This window comes from Hypomesus transpacificus, chromosome 8, assembly GCF_021917145.1.
Source record: "Hypomesus transpacificus isolate Combined female chromosome 8, fHypTra1, whole genome shotgun sequence".
NCBI lineage: Eukaryota > Metazoa > Chordata > Actinopteri > Osmeriformes > Osmeridae > Hypomesus > Hypomesus transpacificus.
The window spans coordinates 5269636-5295446 of NC_061067.1; the positions used below are offsets into that span (position 1 = coordinate 5269636).

Here is a 25811-nt window from a genome sequence, read left to right on the forward strand (position 1 = left end):
ATGCTGTATTCATTGAATGCTACATCATTTATTAGCACAGAAAAAGCAAGAAACCAAAAAATACTTTGAATGCCTAGATTCTGATATGCAATCATTTTTAGTATCACTCTTTTCATAATTGTACCTTCTCTATGAACAAGCAGGTTTGATATACACGCTTATTTACATTTAGTCATTTAGCACACACTCTTATCCAGAGAGACTTACAGTAAGTACAGGGACATTCCCCCGAGGCAAGTAGGGTGAAGTGCCTTGACACAACGTCATTTAGCACGTCGGGGAATCGATCCGGCAACCTTCAGATTACTAGCCCGACACCTCACCGCTCAGCCACCTGACTCCCTCCGCTTCTGTTTGGTTGGTTGGATTGTACAGTCTGTGTTATACAAGCTGCTTCCATACTAAAAGTTATGGTTACAAGTACAGTATGATAATTTAAAAAAAAATCACCTTCTGCAAAAAGCAAGAAAACAAGCTTTCAAAAGTGAGAAAAATAATGTAAAAACAATAACTTTGCCTCAACATTTCTGTGTAATCCTCCGCAAAGTAGATTCTATCAACAAGCTTGTAAAGACACTGGGCATAACAACTTTGTCTAGAAGACCTATTTAACACTGTTGACGTAAATTACTAAGGCCATTTTTTACCCAAATTGTTGTTTTGTGTTTGGTGCTTTTTAGAGGCTGGAGGTTTATGGTGTTGTTGGCTGGCTGTGTTTAGGTTCTGGCTTTGTTCACTGTGCTGTATATTGCTGAAGAATCCTCAGGGGACTGGGCTCTGGGAGCAGCACTGGGAGAGGGGAACCTCAGAATGGAGTACTCCACTTCCCCATCCTGGTTCTGGATCTGAGATGATTGGACTGTGGAGTATTGCACTTCCTCCTGGTTTTTGGGACGAGAGAATTGGATGTTGGCGTAATGAAGGCTGTCCTGCACAATTGAAGAGGGATTGGAAGTTTTCCTTTTACAAAGCCAGAGACTGACAGGAAGGACCAGGAGGAAAGTTAGGGTTAGCCCAACAATGGTTATTATAACTATGACTGATTTTTTAAAAGGTGATTGGTTAAAAACAGGGACCATATATGTAGTGGAATTTGCTAATCCAACTTCATTCTGAGCCTCACAGTAGTATCCTCCACTGTGCTCAGAGCAGATGTTCATGATGGTGTAGTTCTCTCCTTTAGATATGGTAACATTTTCTTTGTACCACGTGTATTTGACCATTGGTGGGTTGGCATCACTGCTGCAGGTCAGAGTCACTGACCTGCCTTCCACTATATCACCATGGGAGTTCACAAATATAGTGACATTCTTTGGTTTATATCTGACCTCAATAGTCACAACAGAAGATTGGAGTGGAGAGACAGAACAGGAGTAGTTTCCTGCGTCCTCAATGCTGGCCTGATCTAGGTCAAAGTAGCCAGTCTGAGAGCTGGTTAGAGACTGTCCATTCTTGTACCAGATGTAGGAGGGGTCACCAGTCAGAGGACAGGTGGTGCTGCAGGTGAGTGTCACCCTCTGTCCTTCTGTCACTACGGTAGGAGTCACCTTCACCTGCAGATCTGTGACTGTCAGAATTGTTCCAGGGAAATCTTCTCCCCAGTAATACCATTTCTCAGTTTTGAATCTGAAGCGGTACTCAACAGAGTCACTCTGTCTAAGTTTCATGATTCTCAGGGTTGAGAGACGACTCTCCGTGTAATTTGTCACACGATCTGCATATTCTGGGTCTAAATGAAGTTCTTTACTTTGTTGAGGTATGAACCAAAGCTGTGATTTAATTGTGTAATGGGAATAATAAGTGCAGGAAATATCAACTGAGGAACCTATCAAGGCGCATATCTTCCTCTTGCTGTAGTTAACTCTGTTGCAGTGACCGCCCATAACACACACTACAGGAGAGTGGAGGTCTTCCTGGTCTTTCACAGCACAGGAGTAGCTGTTAGATGGATAGCTTTTGACATCTACCTCGGGCACTGTGGTAATTTTTGTAACCACAGATAAATGTAAACCATTTTTGTACCAGATGTAGGAGGGGTTTCCAGTCAGAAAACAGGTGGTGCTGCAGGTGAGTGTCACCCATTGTCCTTTTCTCACTACAGCAGGAGTCACTTCCACCTGCAGATCTGTGACAGTCAGAATTGTTCCCGGGATGTCTTTTCCCCAGGAGTCATCCCATTCAGTGTTAAACCTGAAAAGATACTCAGCAGAGTCCGTCCTTCTAAGGTTCTTGATTGTCAGGGTGCAGTCACTGTTCTCATCCCTACGGTACTCTACACGACCCGTGTACTTGGGGTTCTGACTCAGATCTACAGCATCAGCACCAGAGTCCCATCTGGTATACCAATTTGTTGGTGTGACAGTAACACCACTAGGATCTCTGTATGAGCAGGGCAAGTCCACTGATGAGCCTTTCAAGACGCAGATTTTCTTTTGCTCATTATTGACTTTCTGACTCTGCAACACTGTAAAACAAAAACATACATCACATGGATATTGGAGAGCATTTACAGACTGATGTGCAGTGGTAGTGGAGTTGGTTCAGGGTGTAACTTGGCTGAGACTAGGGTTCATCCATAACTGACGGCTGGTGTAAAAAAAACACACAAAAAAACAAAAAACTAACTTCCTCTTTCTGATTACAAGAGTGTGAAATGTGAATATAACGTGTGAAACCAAGCCAACCAGTTCCATCTACCGACTTTGCATCTAAAAAACGTTTTTCTGATCTGTAGCCTCCTGAACTAAAGGAACATGAGCAAACACAAGTCAACAAAGGTCTCATAAAATAACGATAAGTTAAATAAGAATGATGTTCACTAAACCACCTATACATGTGAAAACATATCTGAATAACAGATAATGCAGAACAAAGGCTGCTCAGAGATTATTAGTGATATCCTACCTGCCACTTCCAGAGACCAGATGAGGACCACTAATACAAGTGATGTTCTCAGCACCATACTGTAGGTGCACCTCCCTTTTGCAGAATACACAGAATTACACAGAACATACTAACTAACTGCTAAAATAAATAAATACTTTTAAACAGGAAAGTTTTACTTCTTATAAATCTTCCAAACTCTAAGAAACATGGGGGTCTCAATCATCTTAAATAAAAATAGCCCATGTGAGAAGACTAATGTAGTATAATGTTTTATAATTTTCTTGACCAAAATCAAAACTAATATGATACGATTTCAATATATTTGAACACATACTATGTTGTACTTACAGCCTGAGCTCAGAAGATCTGTTTCCTGAGTGTGTGGAGGTGTGAAATGGGTATGGCACACCAAATAGATCACTTCCTGTATGTAGGCTTCTTTTAATGTACTGTTATGTTAGTCAAAGTTTCTACCAGAGGGTAATAAAGGAATACATAAATGTTAAAATTTTCTGTTTCCCGTCCATTTGGTCAGACAGCAAGTTACATCGCATGCTGTGCTCAGTCAAAACCAATTTTGCCTACCAGGCATTATGATGTATTTTTAAGTTTTGATTTTTTAGAGACAGAGATCGTTTCCTGCTGAAGAAATCTGTTTGTGATAAGGTTTGACAGAGACTGAAACAAATACAGCTGCAAGCTGTAAATGTTTCTTCTTTTTGGTGCATTCTTTTTGGTGCATTATTTTTACATTGGGTTATAGTATTGAAAACTGTTAAGAAAATGCAATAAGGCCTTATTGTCAAATTCACCTAGAGAGTAGGACAATAGATTTGTTTACATATGCAGATTGTGACAGAAGTGATCATGATGCACTGGCTTAGAGTCTAAGCCTTAGACCATGGTTTTTTTTTGTGTGTCGTCAATTTGAGTCTCCAGTCTACGCTCAGGATAACCAAAATAACTTCAGCCCCCATAATGCACCACGTTTGTTATTTCTATCATGTGATTTTGTGTATGACAGGAGCTGAAAGACAAGAAGGAGTACTGGTAACACTTAGCTAGCCAGTAAACATTGTACCTTTATGTGCAATTTTTTAACGTAAATATTTTCGACACTATTGAAAATCGCTATATTATTATTGCTAGCTATTACCAAGACCCGGCAGTGCAATGGCAGACGGAGAGGAGCAGGTAAGGGTGTGTAGCATGTTTGCTAGGCTAGCTTTTGCTTATTTGCAAGCAAGCCAGTCTGTGTAGTTTAGCCAGATGTGTTTTGTTGCTAATGAGCTTCGAGTGCTAGTCATTTCATCCGATGGATAAGACCATCAAAACAATGGCTAGCACTACTTACCCATGTATCCCCCCTAATAGATGTGTCTTTACCAACATGTAGTACGAGGAAGATTGCTTTTCCTGCGTTAAACGTTATGTTCACAGACTAAATCATGATGCAAGCATACTACTAATTGTCTTATAATAAAGTTTGTTTCCAAAAGCAGTTAATCACAGACGATCTACCCTATTCTACATCTGTCCATACGAGCACCAATGTAAAAAGAGAATAATTTGCACGATTTATTCTCTGATTACAACCTCAACTACCACTTAAAAATCATGATCTTGTTCATTTTTGCCATCATTTTGCCATATTCTTACAGGGCAGGAAATCCAGTGAAGAATCTGCAGATGACTCTGAGGTAAGCTGTTTCTCGTAATGGCAGTTATCCTATACGCTGTTTGTCTATTTATTTTTAACAAGGTAATGGGTCTCATGCACTTTGTTTTTGCCTACGTGTTTTTGTATTTCAATGTTTGTATCCATACGGTCTGCCATGACAGAATGCACTGTCTTTTTATGTCTGAAGTACATTGTTTTTGTAGTTTTTGTTGACAAGCTCTCATGCATTACATATTGTGTTGTGGACTCTTTAAGTATCATCACCCCTCTCCAGCGTGCTACTGCACTGTGCCTCTGAGAATCACTAAATAAAATATAGCATGTCAGACTGCAAGAGAGTGGAACCTGTCTTTAAATGAAACAGAGAATGGAATGAAATGTCAGGCATTGAACAATTTCACCTCTACTCCCAAAAGAAAAACAATTCAGAATGAGAACTGGAGAGGGCTGGAAAAAAATAAAAATAATAATAATCCTTCCTGTCTTGTAAATGGGAAAAGTATGTCCGCTCCCCATCTTCTGTCCAGAAACAGGAGTCCTCTCCTCAATGTTAGCACACTAACACTCGCAGGCAAACAGCCACCTGGGACTGCATGATTGGGTGTCCCCTCTGAATGGCTGCAAGGCTCTGTTTATTTAGTTAGTGACTGTAGCTCTCCCATCCGCTATGTGTCTGTTGCTGCTGCTCCTCTGGCTGGGCTGTCAACAGGCAGACTGGCTGACGGCTGTGAGTCTCTTGAAAGACGCTTGTAAGCAGGACACAGATGGAGAAACAAGTTACAGTGCTGTGGTTTAGGAAAGCTAGCTCAGACCTGATACACATTCACCTCCAGACTTTCATTTCAGTCGCAAGCTTCGGTCGTTTTGTATCCCTGAAGCTTATTTGTGTGAGTGTTGTGTTTGTAGGGACCAGGCATCAGTGGCACCATCCTGGGACAGAATATTTAGAAAACTGTGAAATTCTCATTGTTCTACAGAGAAGAAATGACAGGGTCAGGTTCATTCTGAAGTGCTATTTTTTAGGAGTACACAGCACACCATGTGTAGGTTTAATTAGATGTGGCCCGGAAGCCCTCCTGCATCTAGTGTTTTGCTTTGTATAAACCCCATAGGCAGATGGGCACATACCCACCTCTTTTACTACTCCACTTCTCTCTATGGGGCTGGAGTTTGTCTTTGTTTTGTGTTATGGCTTGAAGTACCGTGGCCAATTCACCTTCAGCAGAGATTTCACAAACGGGATAAACAGGAAATAGACATGGTGGTGAAGAGTGGGGAAGGATTGTTTTTTAAATGCCATTCTCGCCATGCCATCAGCCCCCCCACCTCCGGCCCAGTGGTACATAATGGCAGGCTATGTTTTGTGTTGATGCACCACAGGTTGGGTAGCGTTGTTTATAAAGCACATTGTGAGCAAAACACAGGGCACAGTAATTGTTTAGGTCGGCTATAACTTTTAAACTTTCAGTGGGTGGGTTCCTGGGTGCTTTGCATCAGTTGCTCAAATTTGTTAGATACTTTGTGGAGCTTGAAGAATGTTTAAATGTTGGGAATGAGTTCCTCATGACTTGGACTGGGTTACCGATCGTTTATAATCAATCAATGATTTCTCAATATTTCGGTCTTATCATTTTGTAAGTCACTCCTAGAGGCTGCTCACATGGCTGATACTCTGATCTTCCCAGGAAGAAGACAGTGAGGAGGAGCCAAAGTTGAAGTATGAGCGACTGGCCAATGGCGTGACAGAGATTCTCCAAAAGGATGCGGCCAGTTGTATGACCGTCCACGACAAGGTATGAGACTAAAACCCACTCACATTTCATTGTTTATGCATTTGTTCGAGACGTCCTGTTCAGAGTCAGTTTGCGTCTTCTCCTTTCAGTCTGCAGAGGTCATTCCCGCTCTGCTCTGTCCCCCCATCCCTCTGGGGTTGGAGACATCTGCAGCCACCAGCTATTGTCTTTTTATTCCTCACATTTCTGTCTTTTATCTTTTTGCATCTTACCTCTGTTCTTTGAACAGTTTTGTGTTGTTGTTGTTGTTGTGTGGGACGCTCGCATCTTGATGGTTAATCGTCGTGGCAACTGGGTGCACTCATGCACGCCTGAGCGGAGGACGAGTCATACCTCGTTACGTCTCCTCACCTGATGTTTTATTAACCTCTATTGATTTTCATTTATTTTTACTCTGACGGTTCCTCTCCTCTTTTTCTCCCCCCTCTCCTTCATGTGGAAAAAAGAGAGCCCATGTCAGTGTGAGAGACATTGCTGCTGAAATTTTGCTTTTCTACATTTTATCTGACTGTCTCTAGAATTGGTTTCCATATGTACACTTTGCCTACCACCTGGCATGTGAAGCCAGCCTCCACCAACCCCAGCCAACCTCCCAGCACCTTTAAAACCATCAGCACCCACATCAACCCCATGTTGCCTTATATTTTAAGTGCCTGAATCAGAATTTCATTTGAACAATTCCATTCTGATAAATCCTTTTAAAAGTCGCTCCGCCTCGGAAGGTTGACCCCTTTATTTATTTATTTTATGGTTATTTTATTTGGGGGAGATTGCAGGGGCTCTGTCTGACATGCTCAGTTGTGCCTGTAAATATAAGCATTTCATTATAGACTGCAGTGAAGCATGGTGGGCTCACCGCACACACTCGCGTCAGCCGCGGATGGGGGGGGGGGGGGGGGGGGGGGATTAGGGGGAGGGAGTGGAGCCCGGCCTGGGTGGGAGAACACACACTTAATCTAATGCCAAAAAGCCTCCCAGTTTTATAATTTCTTGTCCCAGCGGACTCGCACAGACACGCGTGCGCAAACATACACTTACAGGAACACACACCACTACATGTGTTTAAAACACACACTACTACATCTGTGTTTAAAACACACACTACTACATCTGTGTTTTAAACACAAGAAATGGGATGAATAATGGCTTCATGGTGGGCAGGGGAATCGGTTGGATTGTAAGCAGCAGGAGGAGAAGCCAGATGTACGATGCATTTATTATGTTTAAGCATTTTAATTTGAGAGGAAAAATACAATTTCACAGTGTCTGCTTTAATAAATAGGGTTTTCCTACTCCTTGTAATTTCACAGTTTTTGCCACAGAACCCCTGCTCCCCCACCGTTTTCACCACAAAGCGTACACACACACATACACACCAGCTATTCTAGATTTTTTAATCCTCAAGCCACAGCACTCGTCAATGACATTTTGCTAAATCTAGAATTGTTTCCTTTTATCTTTTGGATTAATATATATATATATATATATATATATATATATATATATATATATACTGTGCTCTTTCCATTTCAGTTTCTCGCCCTGGGCACTCACTTTGGAAAAGTTTTCCTACTGGACATCCAAGGAAATGTGACTCAGAAGTTTGAAATTGTAAGTAGCAGAAGCAGGTTATTTGAATCTAAACATTGGTGTGGTTGTGTTCACACAAAATTAAATGGATGGATTTGGATTGGATGCATGGATTTATTGGATAAGTTAGTCCATAAATCTAGCTAGTATTCTAATGATACAAATGTAACTAAACTGTACCCATTGTCTACACTATACTACTATGTGAAGTCTTATGTGTCTACAGAGTTCAGTGAAGATCAACCAGATCAGTCTAGATGAGAGTGGGGAGAATGTAGGTATCTGCTCCGAGGATGGCAAGGTGAGACATCTTTGTAGAATCTATCAATCTATAATATCCATCACTCAAAGATGTTGCAAATCAGGACCCAGATTCTCCTCATGTCTTCTATTTGTAAAAAGAAATCCTCATAATTCTAGAAGCACATTTTAAAGAGGGGGGGGGGGGTCTCTCCATCTTTCTCTTTCATTTCTCATCTCTCCACCTGTCAGTCAGTCTTCAGCTGTGAATGGATACCCTATCCTTGCTCCCAGTCTCCACCTTGCAGTTATCTTGCCTCTCATGATCATTATTATCATGCTTCATGGGTTTTGCAGTCAAGATATGCCCCCTGATATCGCCCCCCCTCGCTCACACTCCAGCGGCAAAACAAGATCTTGTCGCTCAGAAAGTGGCGCCGACAATTAAAATCAATGCCGCAGCAATTGTTCGTCCTCGTCCAATTCAGTTTGCTGTTAATCCATGTCGATCTCCCAGATAATCCCAAATCATCTGTGCAATGCAAGTAGGAGAGAGCAAGAGCTGTGATAATGTTCCTCTTTTAGCTAAACTTTACTTTATCCTTTTCTGACTCAGAGAAGGGCTGTAAAAAAATAAATAAAAACATACTGATGGTCTACATCAGAGTTAGCCTTGCTGCTGCCTAGCCTTCCTTCTGCCTTTAGCTGAGACAGAGTGAAAGATTAAGACCTTGTTACTGTACCAAAACCCTGTGGGGAGGGTTCAACTAACCAACCTGTCCACTAATTGGTGACCCGGAAGATAGGTGGGCCAGGAAAGAGATCCAAACAGATCTGTCACACTACCATCATTTGGCTGTTGCTCCTGGATAGTTGCAGACGTGTGCAATTAAAACCAAAAATAACGACACTCCATTGAGCGTTCCTCTGGATCACCTGCCCTTGCGTCTCTGTTCCAGGTTCAAGTGTTTGGTCTCTACACTAGAGAGGGCTTCCATGAGAACTTTGACTGCCCTATAAAAGTAAGCAGACCCTTAGTACTTTTTCATCTTAACATTGCTGCAAATGAAACTGTATCCCAGTAATGAAATTGCTGTCAACCTTTCTAGGTAGCTTGTCAGTGCTGTGGCAGTGATGGATGGATGGATTGAAAGTGACTCTTCACTTGTCCCTCCATCGTTGGTACCTTTCCATTGATTCCTGACGTCCTCTCCTCTCTTTTTTTAGGTGGTGGCACTGCACCCTCAGTTCAGCAGATCCAACTACAAACAGTTTGTCACCGGGGGCAACAAGGTACTTTTAGAATCTCTCAATCTTCATTCATAATTCTCAGCTAAGATTCTCCATACGGCAGCTCTTCCCATTGGTGGGTCATTATTACCATACGCTGGCGTGCTGCGGTCTGAGGAGCCCGGGCTGAGGGCTGTGCGTCCTGTAGGACTTTTTGTGAAACGGTTTGGGGCCCCCTTTCTGGAGTGCTCCAAAGAGAAAGTGGACTGCGAAAGAGTGGTCCATTTCCCCCAAAGTGCTGTTCACTCAACAGTGTTTGAAAGGCAATGCCTCAGAAGCACAGCAAATAGACATCATTATCAAGAGGCTCCAAAGTCTTAGGATTTCCGGGGCACACGTTGACCGGCTGCTCAGTGGTGTTTTGCACTGTAACCATACACGGAGGTAGAAACCCACTCCACACCAGCCTTTCCACTTTCCATTTATGTATTTATTTGAAAAGCACCACAACCAAATGTCTACGCAGCATAGCCTACACTGACTTTTACGTGAATGAATTATACAGTTTTCACTGAGGAGAAGGATCAAACAGTGCACATTTGATTCTGATGGAAACCTCATTGTGCGAGCGACTTTGCTGCTTGCTTCCTCTCTGCTGCTCCTCATTTTATTCCTCTCCAATTGGTGAAGACCTCCTCAAGGTGCCGGCGATGAAAATCAATATGTCTCAACAGGAGAAACATCCTGTCAAAGGAAATTCAATTCTGTCTCCATAGTTCCAGTCTCGCATCCTTTCTTTGTGGACAGAGCTGTTAACTGTTAACGTTGCCAGGCTAGCTGGAATAGTTAAGAGTCTTTGAAGTCTTGCCTTGGTCGTAATACGTATACTATTGTATAAGTATACTATAACCTGGCTTTTGTTCATTAGTCTCCATTGCTTGGACACTGAGCAAAGTGTTCAGTCCCTGTGAAAAGCTTTTTGTATCTGTGGCCTTCTCTGATGGGAGCTTGTATTTATGAGGACTAAAAGGAATCTAAAAGAGAATAGTCAAGTTTCTCAAATACAATCATTTAAAAGAAATATTGAGAAAAATAGGGTTTTGAAAAACTAAGAATACAATCTTGCCTTTACTTCTAAAAGTATGTACTGAGCCATAACAGCAGGCATTGAATCACTTTTTTTTCTACCCAATCCTTTGGGGTTTTGTATCACTCAAACAGCGTTTTTATCAGGACTTTTACTCTTTTTGTCAAACAGGATCTTTTGTTGCTGTGCTTTACTGCCCCTTAGTGGTCAGACAAAGCTACAAAGACTGGTGTTGCAGTTGAGTATAATACGGCACACCAGCTTCGATGTTTTCCTTTTTTCTCTCCCCAGCTGCTGTTGTATGAGAGGAACTGGTTGAGCCGCTGGAAGACCTCCCTGCTACACGAGGGCGAGGGAACCATCACCAACGTGCAGTGGAGGGCCAATCTCATTGCCTGGGCCAACAATGTGGTACGACTCACAGCTAGCATGAACCAATTCCAGTGCCATTCCTTTACATCCTTCTCTTCTGTCATCCTGTCTGAATAAAGTGACAAGTGTGCAAAGAACGTAGACCCATGAACACCTGTGCTTATGGTTTAACTCTTCCTTTGTCTGTTCAGGGTTAGGGCTCAATGAAATCACGGCTGTGGTGACCGTCCGCAGGGTAACAGTGTTTGTCTGTCAATCTCTCCATCAGGGGGTGAAGATCTTCGACATCAGCACCAGACAGAGAATCACCAACGTGCTGCGAGACAACGTCAGCTTGAGGCCGGACATGTACCCTTGCAGTCTCTGCTGGAAGGACAACTCTACTCTCATTGTTGGCTGGGGCTCCTCTATTAAGGTGTGTGTGTGTGTGTGTGTCTTTGTCTGTCAGTGTGCTGTGCGTGCGTGCAAGCATTGGGTGTCCCGAGTCGCTGTGTGCGTGCTGGTAAGCATGATGATTTCTTTCCAGATCTGTTCTGTGAAAGAGAGGGACCCTGCAGAGATGAGAGACCTACCAAGCCGCTATGTAGAGATAGGTGAGATGACTGAGCTGTAAACGGGCAGCTGTACACTGCTTAATCCACCTTAACACTGGGACGTTTGAGCTCTCACGAGGTTCCGGTCTTGTGGGTTTCTCGTTGGCAGTGTCTGCGTTTGAAACCGAGTTCTTCATCAGTGGACTGGCACCTCTGGCAGACCAGCTGGTCACACTGTACTTTGTGAAGGAGAGCTCCGATCACATGGTTACTTCATATTATTATTATTTTTGTTTTATATATTATTTTATCCAAAGACGCTTACAAATCAGATTGTTTGCGTAGAGTAAGTTAACACGTTTGTGTGTTTAAACCAGGAGGAGGAGTTTCGGGCACGGCCTCGCCTGGACATCATCCAGCCTCTCCCAGAGGGCTGTGAGGAGATCTCGTCAGACGCACTCACTGTCCGCAACTTCCAAGACAACGAATGTAGGGACTACCGACTAGGTAAGATAGTCCTGGCTATCTTCAGAATTTTGAAAAGACTAAGTGGAATTGGTTGCCATATTTTCAACACATAAACTTTACACATTCACTGTGTAGGAACTTGCCATGGCAAAGTTTATGTCAACATGCTGGATTAATTTGGATTAAATGTCCCTGTGTGTGCGCACCAGAGCATTCCGAGGGAGAGTCCCTCTTCTACATCATCAGCCCCAAAGACATAGTGGTGGCCAAGGAGCGAGACCAGGACGACCACATTGACTGGCTGCTCGACAAGAAGAAATATGAGGTGAAGGTGTTGGATGGAAGCGTATTGTGGGTCTGCATACCATCCTTCATTACCATTTACTGTACTTAAGAAGTCATAACACGAGGACATACCTTTGAGATGTGAGTATGTATCCTCTTCAAACCCCTCTTTTCTCCCTTACAGGAAGCTCTTATGGCTGCTGAGATCAGTTTCAAAAACATCAAACGCCACGAGGTTCAGGTATGCTAATGTACTGGTGACAGTGACGCGACCATGTGTCAAACCATCCAGTCCTTCAGAGTCATGTTCTTAAGGAAGCTTTTTCTCTGTCACAAACAGAAAATTGGGATGGCTTACATCAATCACCTGGTGGAAAAAAGAGATTATGACACAGCTGCCAGGTACCACATCCAAAAAGTAGTTTGTCCTTTAAATATTTTCAAATATATTTAGGAATATAGGAAATGTATCTGAAAAAGGAAGTGAGTATTACCTCTTCCCCCTCAATCCAGAAAATGCCAGAAGGTTCTGGGGAAAAACATGGAGCTCTGGGAGAATGAGGTCTATAGATTTAAGACAATTGGCCAGTTAAAGGTAAGTCAGGCCTTGAAGAAAACATGTTGTATTAATTCGATAAAATAATGTGTGGGGACACATTTTATAACCCACGACTGTCCTTTCCTTGCATCTTGTTCCATTCATTTTTACTTATTTAACTTATGTCTCTCTTCTTTTTGTTTCTTTTTTTTTTTTCTATCTCGCATCCATCTCCTGCTCCAGGCCATAAGTCAGTACCTACCTAGGGGAGACCTTCGCCTCAGACCAGCCATTTATGAGATGATCTTACATGAGTTCCTCAAGACGGACTATGAGGTTGTCTACTCCGTCATTTGACCTGGTCCTGCTTTTCACATTCCCCCATTCAAATACACTTGGAGGAGTCACTGTAATATGATATAATTTAATGATGTGCTTTGTCTTACTGATAGGGCTTTGCCACATTGATTTGTGAGTGGCCAGGAGAGTTGTTCAATAACATGACCATCGTTCAGGCTGTCACTGACCACCTCAAGAAGGACCCCAAAAACAGCACTCTGCTGACCACCCTGGCTGAGCTGTGAGTGATCCCTTACTGTAATAAACATGGAACACCTTCTCTAACCCTTTCTGTAACTCTGCCTTTTGAACTTTTCCCAAGACAACGTCTGTCCTATTACTGTCTTTGCAGTTACACGTATGACCAGCGATATGACAAAGCTTTGGAGATCTACCTGAGACTGAGGCACAAGGACGTCTACCAACTGATCCATAAACACAACCTATTCACATCCATAGAAGATAAGATTGTTCTCCTCATGGATTTTGATAAAGAGGTAACTAGCCCATGAATGCATATCACTTAGACCAGTTGTACTGTATATTTTCAGGTGAACACAATTGTGCAGTATTTGGTAAACTTAAATACAAGTGTGATATCAGTTTCTGATAACGTTGTTTGGATGGCTGGACCACAAAGCTCATAATTCATTTGCACTTCAGTCTAAAGAGCACTTTTTTCTGTCTGTTGTCAGAAAGCTGTCGACATGCTCCTGGATAACGAAGACAAAATATCGGTACGTGTTCCCTCTCCTCTTACCCATGATCCTTCACAGGTTTCAAGTGACAACACACTAATGACCACCCACTGTTCACTTACCCCAATCCCTCCTGTTTTTGCTCTGCAGACTGACAGAGTGGTGGAGGAGTTGAGAGACAGGCCTGAGCTGTTGCACGTGGTGAGTTCCATCATCTCTTTAACATTTTGGCTGTTGAAAGGCAGTAAATCAGTCACTGTAAATTGTAGTAAAAGTACATTTTTCTTTTCTTCATTGACTGAATTGTAAATAAAGACTAAATTAATGCATCTTTAAGTATGCATTCCATTTTAATATACTATTGGCAACATTTGGATGGTATTCTTTTACCGTATTGAAATTGTATTTTTCTAATTAAAAAAATGCCCCACCCCCTTTTGTTTTGCAGTACCTACATAAACTGTTTAAGAGGGACCACCACAAAGGTCAGAAATATCATGAGATACAGATTGGTCTGTATGCTGAGTACGATCGCCCCAACCTGCTGCCATTCCTCAGAGACAGCACACATTGTCCTCTGGAGAAGGTAAGTCATAGCATCTCATTTTAGAATGACAATATCAGAGCTCTATTCACATTAAATATTCAATTTGAAATACAACTGTCGACTGTATTGGTCCTTCTCAGGCTTTGGAGATATGCCAACAGAGGAACTTTGTGGGGGAAACTGTGTTTTTGCTCAGTAAGTGTCTTAGTTGGGTCATGTTAAAGTTGATGAGTCCTCTGTTCTATCTAATGTGTTTTATATGTTGTTGGTCTGAATAAAAAAAAATCAATGATATTTAATGTAAACGTGTTCTTAATTATCTAGCCAGTCAGGTGAGTTACCTGCAGGAAACTTACTTGGCTGCTTCCTTCCAGGTAGAATGGGGAACTGTCGCCGTGCTCTGCAAATGATCATGGAGGAGCTTGGAGATGTGGACAAGGCCATCGAGTTTGCCAAGGAGCAGGATGATGCTGAGCTCTGGGAGGATCTCATCTCTTACTCAATCGACAAACCGCGTAAGTCAAACCACACATAAACACACTATAAACTGAAATTATACTGTAAAATGAAATTATATGAAACATTCTACAAATAATCTAACTTTTTTTTCTTAAATTTCGTTTCACACTTTTGCTACTGTCCTCTACCTACAAGATAGTAGAAAACAGAAACATGAAGTAAAATGTCTGTTTCCCTCCCTAGCCTTCATCACTGGTCTCCTGAACAACATCGGGACACACGTGGACCCCATCCTGCTGATCCACCGCATTAAGGAGGGCATGGAGATCCCTAACCTGCGAGACTCGCTGGTCAAGATCCTGCAGGACTACAACCTACAGGTAACATTGCCAGTCAGCCAAAAGACAATTACTGACATGCATTTTTAAATAACCCACCCGTAATTCAGAATAACAGTCCCCTCATTGAAAAGCTTGTTCTTTCCCTGTCCTCCAGATTCTGCTGCGGGAGGGCTGTAAGAAGATCCTAGTGGCTGACTCCCTGTCCTTGCTCCAGAAGATGCACAGGACCCAGATGAGAGGGGTCCGGGTAGATGGTGAGTACCAGTCTGTGTATGATGCTGGAAGAATATAATCTCTCCGGATTAGAATGTAACATACTAACGTTCTTGTTTGCTTTGTAGAGGAGAATATCTGTGAATCCTGTCACGCTACGATATTACCTTCAGGTGTGTGACATTTCCTTTGACTATAATGCAGTAGTAGTAAAACTGTTGATATGATGTATGATATTGACAAGGATTTCTTGTGCATTCATGGGTTTCTTATTCTGTGTTTTAGACATGGCCCAGCCTTTTAGTGTGGTGGTCTTCCACTGCAGACACATGTTCCACAAGGAGTGTTTACCATCTCCAGGAACAGTAAGTCCCTACAGCATGTGACATGCCATCAAAGCAGGCCAGTAGTGTACGGTATATAGCTGGTTAAATATGACTTTAACAATGTATGCCTTTATTATATTTCAGATTCCTGGAGTTCAGTTTTGCAACATCTGCAGTGCTAAAAGAAGAGGACCAGGTAGTGGAATCCTGAAAAAATGATACAAAGCACTTACCTGTTCCACTGTCGTGGCCTCTACTTATCCTTGAAAGAAGCGTTTTTCCTGTGACTGTGTCTGCTCTGGTGTCAAATGCTTACAGTTCATGTTAAGGTATTGTCACTTTAAACTGAAATAAATATAATGGTAGCACAGTGTAATTCTACAAGTTCCTTGCTAGTTGCTTCAAATCACTGATCTGAATTGTTATCAGTTTATGAATAAAATACAATTTAAATGCATCGTGTCTTGTGTCTGAAAGTACATTTCCCTGTGTTGATTTTCAATATAACCCACATAAACTAGCTAATTCAATTAAGTCACTTTCAACATTACTCGTCGTTGCGACCAGAGCGACGATAGAGATCTCTCGATGGCTAAGGTTTTGACTTCCGTGCACAATATATATTTTTTTTTGTGTCATTAATTTTGACACTCAGTACACCCCTTAGCCCGCCTCCTCACTTCCGGTACCCTGTCTCCGGAAGTATAGCAATTTTTCTCATCACAAGAAGGATAAAAAAACAGCTGTTGTTTAAGAAAACATCAAAGTGAGTTTTAGTGGCAAATGTGTTAGTTTTATGTTCCCATATGTTTCTTTGTATCTTAAATCATTTACCCTAGTCGTATGGTGCTAATCGAGTGGCATATCTTGACTTGCTTTTTGCACAGATTCTGCTAGCTATCACTTAAGGTTGGCTAGTTAGCTTGCTAGCCTACAAGCTAGCGATGCAAAATCAAATGGCACGGTTGTGACGCTAGTTGCTACTAGCTAGCTAGTAGTTAACTAGTCTAGCATGCATAGTAACAAACTGGTGAATTTGGCTGTTAATTAACTTACATAACTCAAGGTGAAAGTTTTGGTTTGGTTATTAAAGCGTAATGTGTGTGCCATTGTTGTTTTTGATAACCAAGCCAGCATAGGCGAAAACGACGTACGCTAAGTTAACTTGCTACCTAGCTGTGTTTATATATTTGCCGCTGGCTGCTAACGGTACAGTACAGGTCTAGAAAACAAGCAAAGTCAAGAGCTGTCAAAGTATGTGATTTGTTCTACAAACTAGATCGTCGGGTTGCCATCTAATCTCTATTATTTCAATATTTCCTTTCAACAGAATGCCAGCCCCTAAAAGAAAGTTGGACTCCCCTGATACAGATGGCAAGAAAATTAAACCGGATCAGAATGATCTTCCCTCACCAATCAATAATACTACAGCTTCAGAAACATCAAGCACATCTGACGAAACTTCAATCTCAGAGAGGATTACAGTTGCTCCCCGGACTAGAAAAAAGTCTTTAGGGGAGCCAGAAGAGGAAAGCACACCAGCAAACAGTGCCTGCCTCTCCTCTCAGGGGAACACAACAGAGGTCACCCCCATGCCCATGCCCAGTTCTCCTGGCAATAAAGCCAAGCTGCTGAAAGCCACAAGTGCCTCCTGCGGAGAAGCGCTCTCAAAGACAGCCAACTCCAAAGCTGCCCTTAAGAGACCAGCCAGCATCTCTAGAACAGCCTCCACAGAATCTGACGACGAGCTTAGCAGTGAGGGGAGTAAAATCGAGCTGTTCGAAGGGAGAAGTGAGGGAGACAGACCCCGCTGTATCAGACAATACTCGAATGGAGTGAGAGGAAAGCGCTCTGCTATAGGGTCATCATGTGACCCGAAGGAGGCCAGCGAAGTAGTGCCCCCTGACCCAATACAAATGGATCATAACTATGGAAGGTATTCAACCCTTCCAAGCAGCTGGCCCAAGTCTGGGAGCGAGGGTGAGGAAACAAAGGAGAGATGTATAGAGCCGACCAAATGCCCAGAGAGCCAAAGAGATGCGAATGTGAAAACTGAAGCACCTGTACTGTCAACATCAGATCCTTCCCCAGAACAGTTGGCAGTGAGAGAGGGTATACCAGAGTTGGCTCACACACCTCTGGAATTAACAGAGACAGGAAGGGTCCAAGAGACAGAGCCGGTCCATGAACAGATACAACCAAGGAAAGAGACACAGGTGAGATCTGATGCTGTCCCTGAGAAGGTAACTGCTTGTGAAGGGAGCAAAGAGTCAAATCCTATACCTGAACAGGTCAAACTAAGAGACGAAATCCAAGATGTGGCTCCAGATCCTATCCCTGCTCAACTCAAAGAGAAAGAAGGAAGAAACGAGTCCAATCCCACACCACAAGTGAATCATAGTGACGAGACACAGCCAGTGACTTCAGATGCTGTCCCTGAGCATGTGAATGAAGCTCATAAGGAGTCAATTCCTACTCCTCATCAGGTCCATTCTAGTGAAGGACCTGAGGAGTCTACTGATGTCCTTGAAGAGGTGAACCCAAATATGATGACCCAGGAGCCGAGTTCCACACCTGAACAGGGCAAGAAAGAGAAGACATCTGACCCTGATCAAGTTCAAAAGAGTGAGGGGACCAGAGACTCAGATCTAACCCCTGAAGAGAGCAAACAGAATGAAAGGACTCTGGATGAGCTTGCCGTTCCAGAAGAGATTTATACCACAGAGATCACACAAGAGTGTAGTTCTTCCCCTGAAACTGTGAGCCACAGTAAGGGGACACAGGGCATTACATCAGAGGCTCTTCCTGGTCAGGCAAATCATGGTGAACTAACGCAAATGTTTGAAGAGGGGAATCCGAGTGGAGTGACCCAAGAGTCAAATCCCGTCCCCGAACAGGTGAATGAAGCTGGAGAGCGGAATGAGTTGAATTATGTCCCTCCACAACTGAAGCAAAATGAAGTAGCCCAACAGGTGACATCAGATTATGTTCCTGAACAAAGGAAAGAAAGAGTTGATCAGATTGAGGAAGATCAAGAGGTGATACAAGAGACCGTTCCAGATGATGTGAAGAAGCATGAAGGGATCCCACAGATGCCATCAGATCACATCCCTAAACAAGAGATTGAAGAAGAAAGAGCTCAAAGGTCAGTCCCAGCACCTGGAGAGGTGAATCAGATCGAAGCGAGCAAAGAAGTTAATCCCACTCTTGAAAAACAAATACATCTGAGTGTGGGGACTCCAGAGTTTAAATCAGATGCAGCCCCTGAACAGGTGAATCAGATTGAAGAGAGCAAAGATTCGAATCTCAGTCCTGATCATCATGGAGGTGAGGGGGCTCAGGAGCTGACTTCAGATGCCGTCCCCGATAACGTGAAAGATGTGAATCTCAGTCTTAATCATCAAGGGGATCAGAGTGAGGGGACTGAGTTCAAATCAGAAGCTGCGCCTGAACAGGTGAATCAGATTGTGAGTGAGGAGGCTCAGGAGCTGACTTCAGATGCCGTCCCCGGTAACGTGAACGAGGTGAAAGGTGAAAAAGTGAAAGATGTGAATCCCAGTCTTGATCATCAAGGGAATCAGAGTGAGGGGACTGAGTTCAAATCAGAAGCTGCCTCTGGTGGACAGGTGAATCAGGTGAAAGATGACAAAGAGTCTGATCCTACTCTTAAACATCAAATGAATCCGAGTGAGTGGACTCAGGACTCAGATCCTGTCCCTGAACAGCCGAGTCAGATTGAAGATAGCAAAGAGTTGAATACAACACCTGAACAAGTGCATCAAAGTGAGGGGACCGAAGAGATAAAGCCAGATGCTGTCCCAGATCTAAATCAAAATGAAGGCACACAGGGGCCAAATTCCACATTTGAAAAGGTGAATGAAAGTGAAGGTACTCAGGAAATGAAGCAGTATGCTATGGACAACTCTGCCAATGAAGTCAGTGACAGTCCACCTCCCCTTGATACACTGGCTAAAATCATCCAAGAGTCCAATATTTGTGGAGAGCTTTTTCCTGACATAAATGACAGTAGCCCTGAGGTTGTAAATGTGTGTGTTCAAGGCTCTGCAGAGGTCCTGAAGAAAGACAGTGACTTCGAACGCGCAGAGAACCTTGAGTGCCTAGTACCAACCCCCATAATTGTGGAGGACATAGAGATTGGGCACTGTGTTGTGGAGGTGGTGGGGGAGAGCCTGGAAGAGTTGGAGAGTGATCTGGAAATCATAGACCAGAAAATTCAGGCGAAACAAGAATTCCCTCCAGTGAAAAGATCAGAGGAAGTGGCATGCAGCCAGCAGAAAATCCAGGAACCAAGTACCCAAAATACAGCCCTGGTTTCTTCCAATCAAGGCAGCACGAATGGTGTATCCACCGAAGTTAAAAAGACAAACGTCAGCGTTGAGAAGAAATCTAAGAAACAGGAAATGAACCCCCAGGCCAGGACCAAAGCCCGCCTCGCCGCCCTGGCAGAGCAGAAGGCAGCGGCCTCCAAGAAAGCGGCCAATCGACTGAGGCAGCTCAACCTCTTGGCCCTGTGTGAAGAGATAGCTGACGACATCGCCTCAGACAGCATGTTGATCAAGGTGAAGGAGGAGCCGTCCGTTCCTCCCATTAAACCTGAACCTGCAAATGTGGAATGCCAGCCATCACCTTCCCCGCCCGTTACCCAGGACACGGACACCGCCTCTGCTGTCCCGACTCCGGCTGGCCCTGAGGAGCGGGTTCCGTCTGCCGTCGCTGCCGATGAACCCAAACCAGCACAACTAGCCGAGGCCAAGCCCCCTGAGGCTGGGCCGGCTGAAGTTAAGCCCACAGTGGAGCCGCCGAAGAGGCGCTTCTTCATCAGCCAGGTGACTGTGCCCCTGAAAAGCGACGAGAAGAAGAAGCTGACCCGCTTCCAGAGGCTGCGGCAGGTGGAGCTGCAGCGGGAGAAGATGTCGTGGACCAGGGTGAAGAAGCTCAAATCGGACCAGGCCAATCAGAAGATGGCTCCGGAGACAGATGTGAAACCCGCCTTGTCATCACTGTGCGTTCCCGCTACCCCAGCAGCATCCCAGGTGGCCAAAATTTCCCCTGTCACGCCTACGCCCAGTCCCAGTCCGGCTGTACCCAAGACAGCTCCCGCTCCCTCTCCAGCTTCCACCAGCAAGACTGCAATACCTAAAGTTGAACCCCCTAAAGTTGAGCCCCCAAAACCCACCCCCACGCAGGGACCTACCATCAGAGTTACCAGAAGTGGTCCTAAGAGAGTCCTGCCAGCGGTACCTCCGCCCATGCCCAACGGGATGACCAAACAGAAACCCAAGCCTGAGGTGGATTATAAGCCTTACAGACCCAGACCCAGGTACTCTGCTGACGACTTTGAGCTTGACGGCATGGACGATGAACCCAAACCTGTAGTCAAGAAGCTAGTAGTGCCAGCGCCGCAAGTGGCACCCATGACTGCGAAGAATGGCAAGCCAGAGGTAATTGTCAAGCTCCTTTTCAGACAGCCACTTTGAAAATGATTGACTCAGACATTTGTGATAACTATGCAGTCTGTGATGTGCAATGTTTCAAAGTGATTTCCTAACCATTCGTTTACAGATATCGACAAGGAAGGTACTTACCCCTCTTCCTAAAGAGCCTCAGAGAGGCCCTGTTGACAAACAGAAGCACGAAGACAAGCCTGCTGGTATTCTAAACATCTTTTAATTTACATATACTTGTCAGATTTGTTTGTTGTTGTAATCCTTTGTATTAGCTGAACCTATTAGTGTCATAATACTTTATCTAAGTCACATTTTATGATTTTAATATCTTTCTCTCTTACCATCCTCATAGTTAAAGAGGTTAAGTCACCAGCACCAGATGCCAAGACAACGACGGCTACACCTCCACCAGCAACAACAGCTTCACAGGAAACTACAACAACACAAGCAACAACAACAACACAAGCAGCAACAACAACAACAACAACAACACAAGCAACAACTACGGAGACAAAAGCACCAGAAAAGCCGCTCAACCAGTAAGAATCCTTCACAAACTGAATAGGCCATTCACAGACGCATTATTTGCCTAAACATTCAGCACACTTAACCGTGAATGCCTTCTGTTACAGAGTGAAGGTTGAGGCAGGAGAGAACAGTGCTCCCCTCTCTGACGCGCATCTCCAGAAAGAAGTGAAGAAGCTAAAGGAGGCAGACAAAGACGGAACTCAAACCATCATTGTGAGTTAACCGAATCATGTTAAACATTTCCCTCAGTGTAATGAATGTGAATGATGGTGTACCGTCAGGGCTGTTATCACGGCTGATGCAGAGCTGATTGTGTGTGTTTGCTTGCTGGCATGCGTGTGTTTTTTTGACATCTCCTAGGATGCAGGGCAGAAGCACTTTGGCGCTGTGGCCTGCAGTGTTTGTGGGATGCTGTACTCTGCTGCCAACCCTGAAGACGAGTCCCAGCATATGCTCTTCCACAACCAGTTCATCAGCGCTGTCAGATACGTGGTGAGAGGGACATGTCGCTCACTGTCAGGCAGTCACGTGCCAGCTGCTCACTCTACCACACGCCACACTTACTCTTTCTAACACGTCTCTCTTTAACTCCTAGGCCATCTCTTTAGCTCTCAGTCCATCTCTCTAACACACAGTCCATCTCTCTAACACACAGTCCATCTCTCTAACACAGTCCATCTCTCTAACACACAGTCCATCTCTCTAACACACAGTCCATCAATCTAACACACAGTCCATCTCTCTAACACAGTCCATCTCTCTAACACACTGTCTATCTCTCGAACACACAGTCCATCTCTCTAACACAGTCCATCTCTCTAATACACAGTCCATCTCTCTAACACACAGTCCATCTCTCTAACACACAGTCCATCTCTCTAACACAGTCCATCTCTCTAACACACTGTCTATCTCTCAAACACACTGTCCATCTCTCTAACACACAGTCCAGCTCTCTAACACAGTCCATCTCTCTAACACACAGTCCATCTCTCTAACACACAGTCCATGTCTCTAACACACAGTCCATCTCTCTAACCCACTATCTATCTCTCTAACACACAGTCCATCCAACACAGCAAAACATACCAACCCTGCATTTAATGTCCCACAATAAAAAAAACGCACATCAATTAACGAATGTGTTCAACAGGGATGGAAGAAAGAGAGGATTCTGGGGGAGTACCCTGATGGCAAGATCATTCTGGTCCTTCCTGATGACCCTAAGTATGCCCTGAAGAAGGTATGTTTGCTATGCTCTTACTCTCAAACTACAACTTACATGGAATACCATTACGGTTATGTAACATAAGTAATCCTAAAATAAAATCTGGCTCTCGACATGCGTTGCTCAGCAGTCCTGTGCCAGTCTCTACCCTCACTGTGTGCGCTGGCTGGTTGTGCAGGTTGAGGAGATCAGGGAGATGGTGGACAATGACTTGGGCTTCCAGCAGGTGGAGACCAAGTGTCTGTCCAAGACCAAAACCTTCCTTTTCATCTCCAACGACAAGAAAGTGGCAGGATGCCTTATCGCCGAGCACATTCAAGAGGTAAGTGGTCTGGGATTGTTTGTGAGAATTAATCATTTTAAACGAGGATTCTTAATTTTGAAATCGAATCTAGACAGAATTTACAAATGTTTGCATATAATAATTGTGTGTGTCTGTGTGTCTCCAGGGTTACAGGGTGATCGAGGAGCCCAGTCCGGAGGGTTCCGAGGGGGAAAAGGTGATGTTTGAGCGCCAGAGAGCATGGTGCTGCTCCACCACTGCCGAGCCAGCCCTCTGCGGGATCAGCCGCATCTGGGTCTTCAGCATGATGAGACGCCAGGGCATCGCATCGCGCATGATCGAGTGTCTCAGGTCCAGCACCTCTCGCAATCCCTCTCCCTGTGTAGACACTTTCTCAGTCGAACCCTGCTGGAGTTGATTGATGAAAAACTACACATTTCAGTTTGGAAAGACAGCTCTGACAAAGCTTGAAACACAAAATAGTCTCTTACACTATCAAGATGTAGTCATAGCACGTGAAACCTGAATCTACAAATGAATGATAAGAAGTATGCATGTGACACACGTTGTAAACACTGATATTCTTGCTCCTTTCATGATGAGGGATACATTCACTTATTAACGAACACACACACATCTTGTCTTCACAAAATATCTCAACATGTTTTTTCTGTTCTTTCATCTCACGCAGGAACAACTTTATCTACGGCTCGTACTTGAGCAAAGATGAGATTGCTTTCTCTGACCCTACCCCTGACGGCAAGCTCTTCGCAACGCACTACTGCGGCACCTCTCAGTTCCTGGTGTATAACTTTGTCAGTGGGACACGTTCAACCAAACCAAGCCCTGATGTGGTGTGATGGATCATGTGGCAGGACTGATGTTAACCCAGCCAAGTTGGACTTTCCCACATGGACCAGTATCTGGATCTGTTCATTGGCTGTGTCACTGTTCTCTCTCTGTGACTCTTACACTGAGTGGATCATTCATCAGGAGGCGAAAACCTACTGTAATGACATTTGGGGGGGATCTTGGTTTTTAATCTCAGGTTGAAAACAACCAGATGTTGTTTGAATTGATTAATTCTCCCTTTAATCCCTGCATAGTATTTTGAAACAAATAATATTTTCTTTATGTGTTTTTCAAGTACAGAAACTGCTTTTATTGGGAGTATTATAGAGTTTACATGCATGAAACTTGACAGCAATAGAGTTCAATGATTATGTCATGATTCAACCTGTTGTTTTGATCCATAAGCACAGGTTAATATTAGAGGTACACTAAATTTTATTTCACACTTATCCTATGATCTGTGATGGTCAGGCCATAAAATACATTTCATGTAGCTTTTACAAAAGGTTGAAGTTCACAGGTGTTTAAAATCTTTGTACTCTGAGGTGTTGCAGTTCATCTCTGTGAATGTGATTTAATCACTGCAAAGGTTCAGAATATGAAATTTAATGTCACTACTTCTCAAAATAATGTATTCAATTTTACCTAGCTGTGTTCACTGGTGGTTCTTCTAAATTATGCTGCCATGTATCATGATAATATGTCTTAGAGTAACATATCCATTATTAAAATGGTGATCAACCGCTTTTCATTGTGAGGGACATGCTCCATTGACAAGATCATTCAAACTCTAAATGGGGCATTTTCCCCTTGAAGTTGCTGTAGAGATCTTACTGAAAGTTCTCACACCAAATTGCCTCAGAAGAAGTTACAGTGTAGCCTATTACTGTATTATGTTCATGTTCCTTACTGTGCACAATAAGAATTGACGATTTGAATGAGGATATGTAAACGTACTTCAATCAGAAACAATGCTCACATCGACAAAACAACAAACCTTTGTTTACTCGATTTATACTCACTTTTTTTATTTGAGATCTATATAGAATCTATATATGAACATCCAATTTTTTTTTCCATAAATAAAAGGTTGAATACATTCTTACTGCATCAAAAGATGCCAAGAATGAAAAGGCTATAATTAATTGGTATTTGAAAAATCGAGAATGCCATCAGAAGGTCAAGTTTGTGTCCATAGTTCAGGCAGATAGTCTGTCAGGTGGAGATGAACGTTCTTCTAGTTTCTACGTGGATTCATCCATTTATGTTGTTCTATCCTCTCAGTTGAAAATGTTTTTGCTCTTAGAAATACCATGTGTGTCACATGTAAGAAAATTTGATTTATACAAAGCTGTCATGTAAATAGCTATTTAAAAATAAACTGGAAAATGTTACTATTTTTTATTTCCTTAGTAGCTTTTTCAGTTTCTTGAAAAAAGCAAGGTGGAAACATGGATACATACTTGCTTTAAGAATACGTTTACCTCATGGCCTACTGTGGAATGGGTTGACTGTGTCAGCTGATTCCATCTAGTGTTCACAGGTTCATAGTGCAGAGACCAAAGCACTAATATACTGTATTACAGAGACCTTAGTCTGATGTCCTTGTTGTGGTGATGATGGTGTCTTGCTGTGTTCTAGCCTCACAGTAACGGGAGTCATGCATGTTGTACTAACTTGGATTCCACTTTAAATTAATCAGCTCTTCTCACAGTGAAGTGACTTGATTTACTAAGAATCATCATCATCCTCACTTGCAGTCTCAGGAATGAACCAGACCAGCACCCACCTTGATTCCTGGCCCAGGTCTACATGGGAATACCTAC

General features: G+C 43.3%; 3 protein-coding genes across 4 annotated transcripts; 2 read left to right on the plus strand and 1 right to left on the minus strand.

Annotated features, from left to right (window-relative positions):
* Positions 1–291: 291 nt before the first annotated feature.
* Positions 292–3268, minus strand: LOC124470155 (B-cell receptor CD22-like). The gene is made up of 3 exons (XM_047023916.1): positions 3235–3268; positions 2905–2979; positions 292–2464 (listed from the first exon to the last, which is right to left on the minus strand). The coding sequence occupies exons 2-3, from the start codon at positions 2960–2962 to the stop codon at positions 717–719; spliced, it is 1806 nt and encodes a 601-aa protein (XP_046879872.1). The 5' UTR covers positions 2963–2979; positions 3235–3268; the 3' UTR covers positions 292–716.
* Positions 3269–3876: 608 nt separating this feature from the next.
* vps41 (VPS41 subunit of HOPS complex) lies at positions 3877–16103 on the plus strand. Of its 2 annotated transcripts, XM_047023913.1 has the most exons (30): positions 3884–3936; positions 4036–4080; positions 4548–4586; positions 6253–6360; positions 7894–7971; positions 8177–8251; positions 9150–9212; positions 9418–9483; positions 10799–10918; positions 11148–11294; positions 11406–11472; positions 11582–11679; positions 11790–11919; positions 12090–12205; positions 12350–12406; positions 12506–12567; positions 12679–12760; positions 12947–13039; positions 13156–13283; positions 13395–13539; positions 13738–13779; positions 13891–13941; positions 14189–14326; positions 14428–14482; positions 14662–14802; positions 14990–15126; positions 15242–15341; positions 15429–15473; positions 15586–15665; positions 15771–16103. In XM_047023913.1, exons 1-30 carry the CDS (start codon positions 3904–3906, stop codon positions 15843–15845), a joined length of 2616 nt encoding a protein of 871 aa, XP_046879869.1. In that variant the 5' UTR covers positions 3884–3903; the 3' UTR covers positions 15846–16103. The 2 variants fall into 2 exon arrangements, with proteins under 2 accessions (XP_046879870.1, XP_046879869.1); XM_047023914.1 differs by having other exon boundaries at positions 3877–4080.
* A 216-nt stretch (positions 16104–16319) lies between these two features.
* Positions 16320–25376, plus strand: esco1 (establishment of sister chromatid cohesion N-acetyltransferase 1). The gene is made up of 10 exons (XM_047023836.1): positions 16320–16392; positions 16957–21088; positions 21210–21297; positions 21447–21633; positions 21727–21835; positions 21983–22114; positions 22776–22865; positions 23029–23172; positions 23300–23484; positions 23825–25376. Exons 2-10 carry the CDS (start codon positions 16958–16960, stop codon positions 23991–23993), a joined length of 5235 nt encoding a protein of 1744 aa, XP_046879792.1. The 5' UTR covers positions 16320–16392; position 16957; the 3' UTR covers positions 23994–25376.
* Positions 25377–25811: the final 435 nt, after the last annotated feature.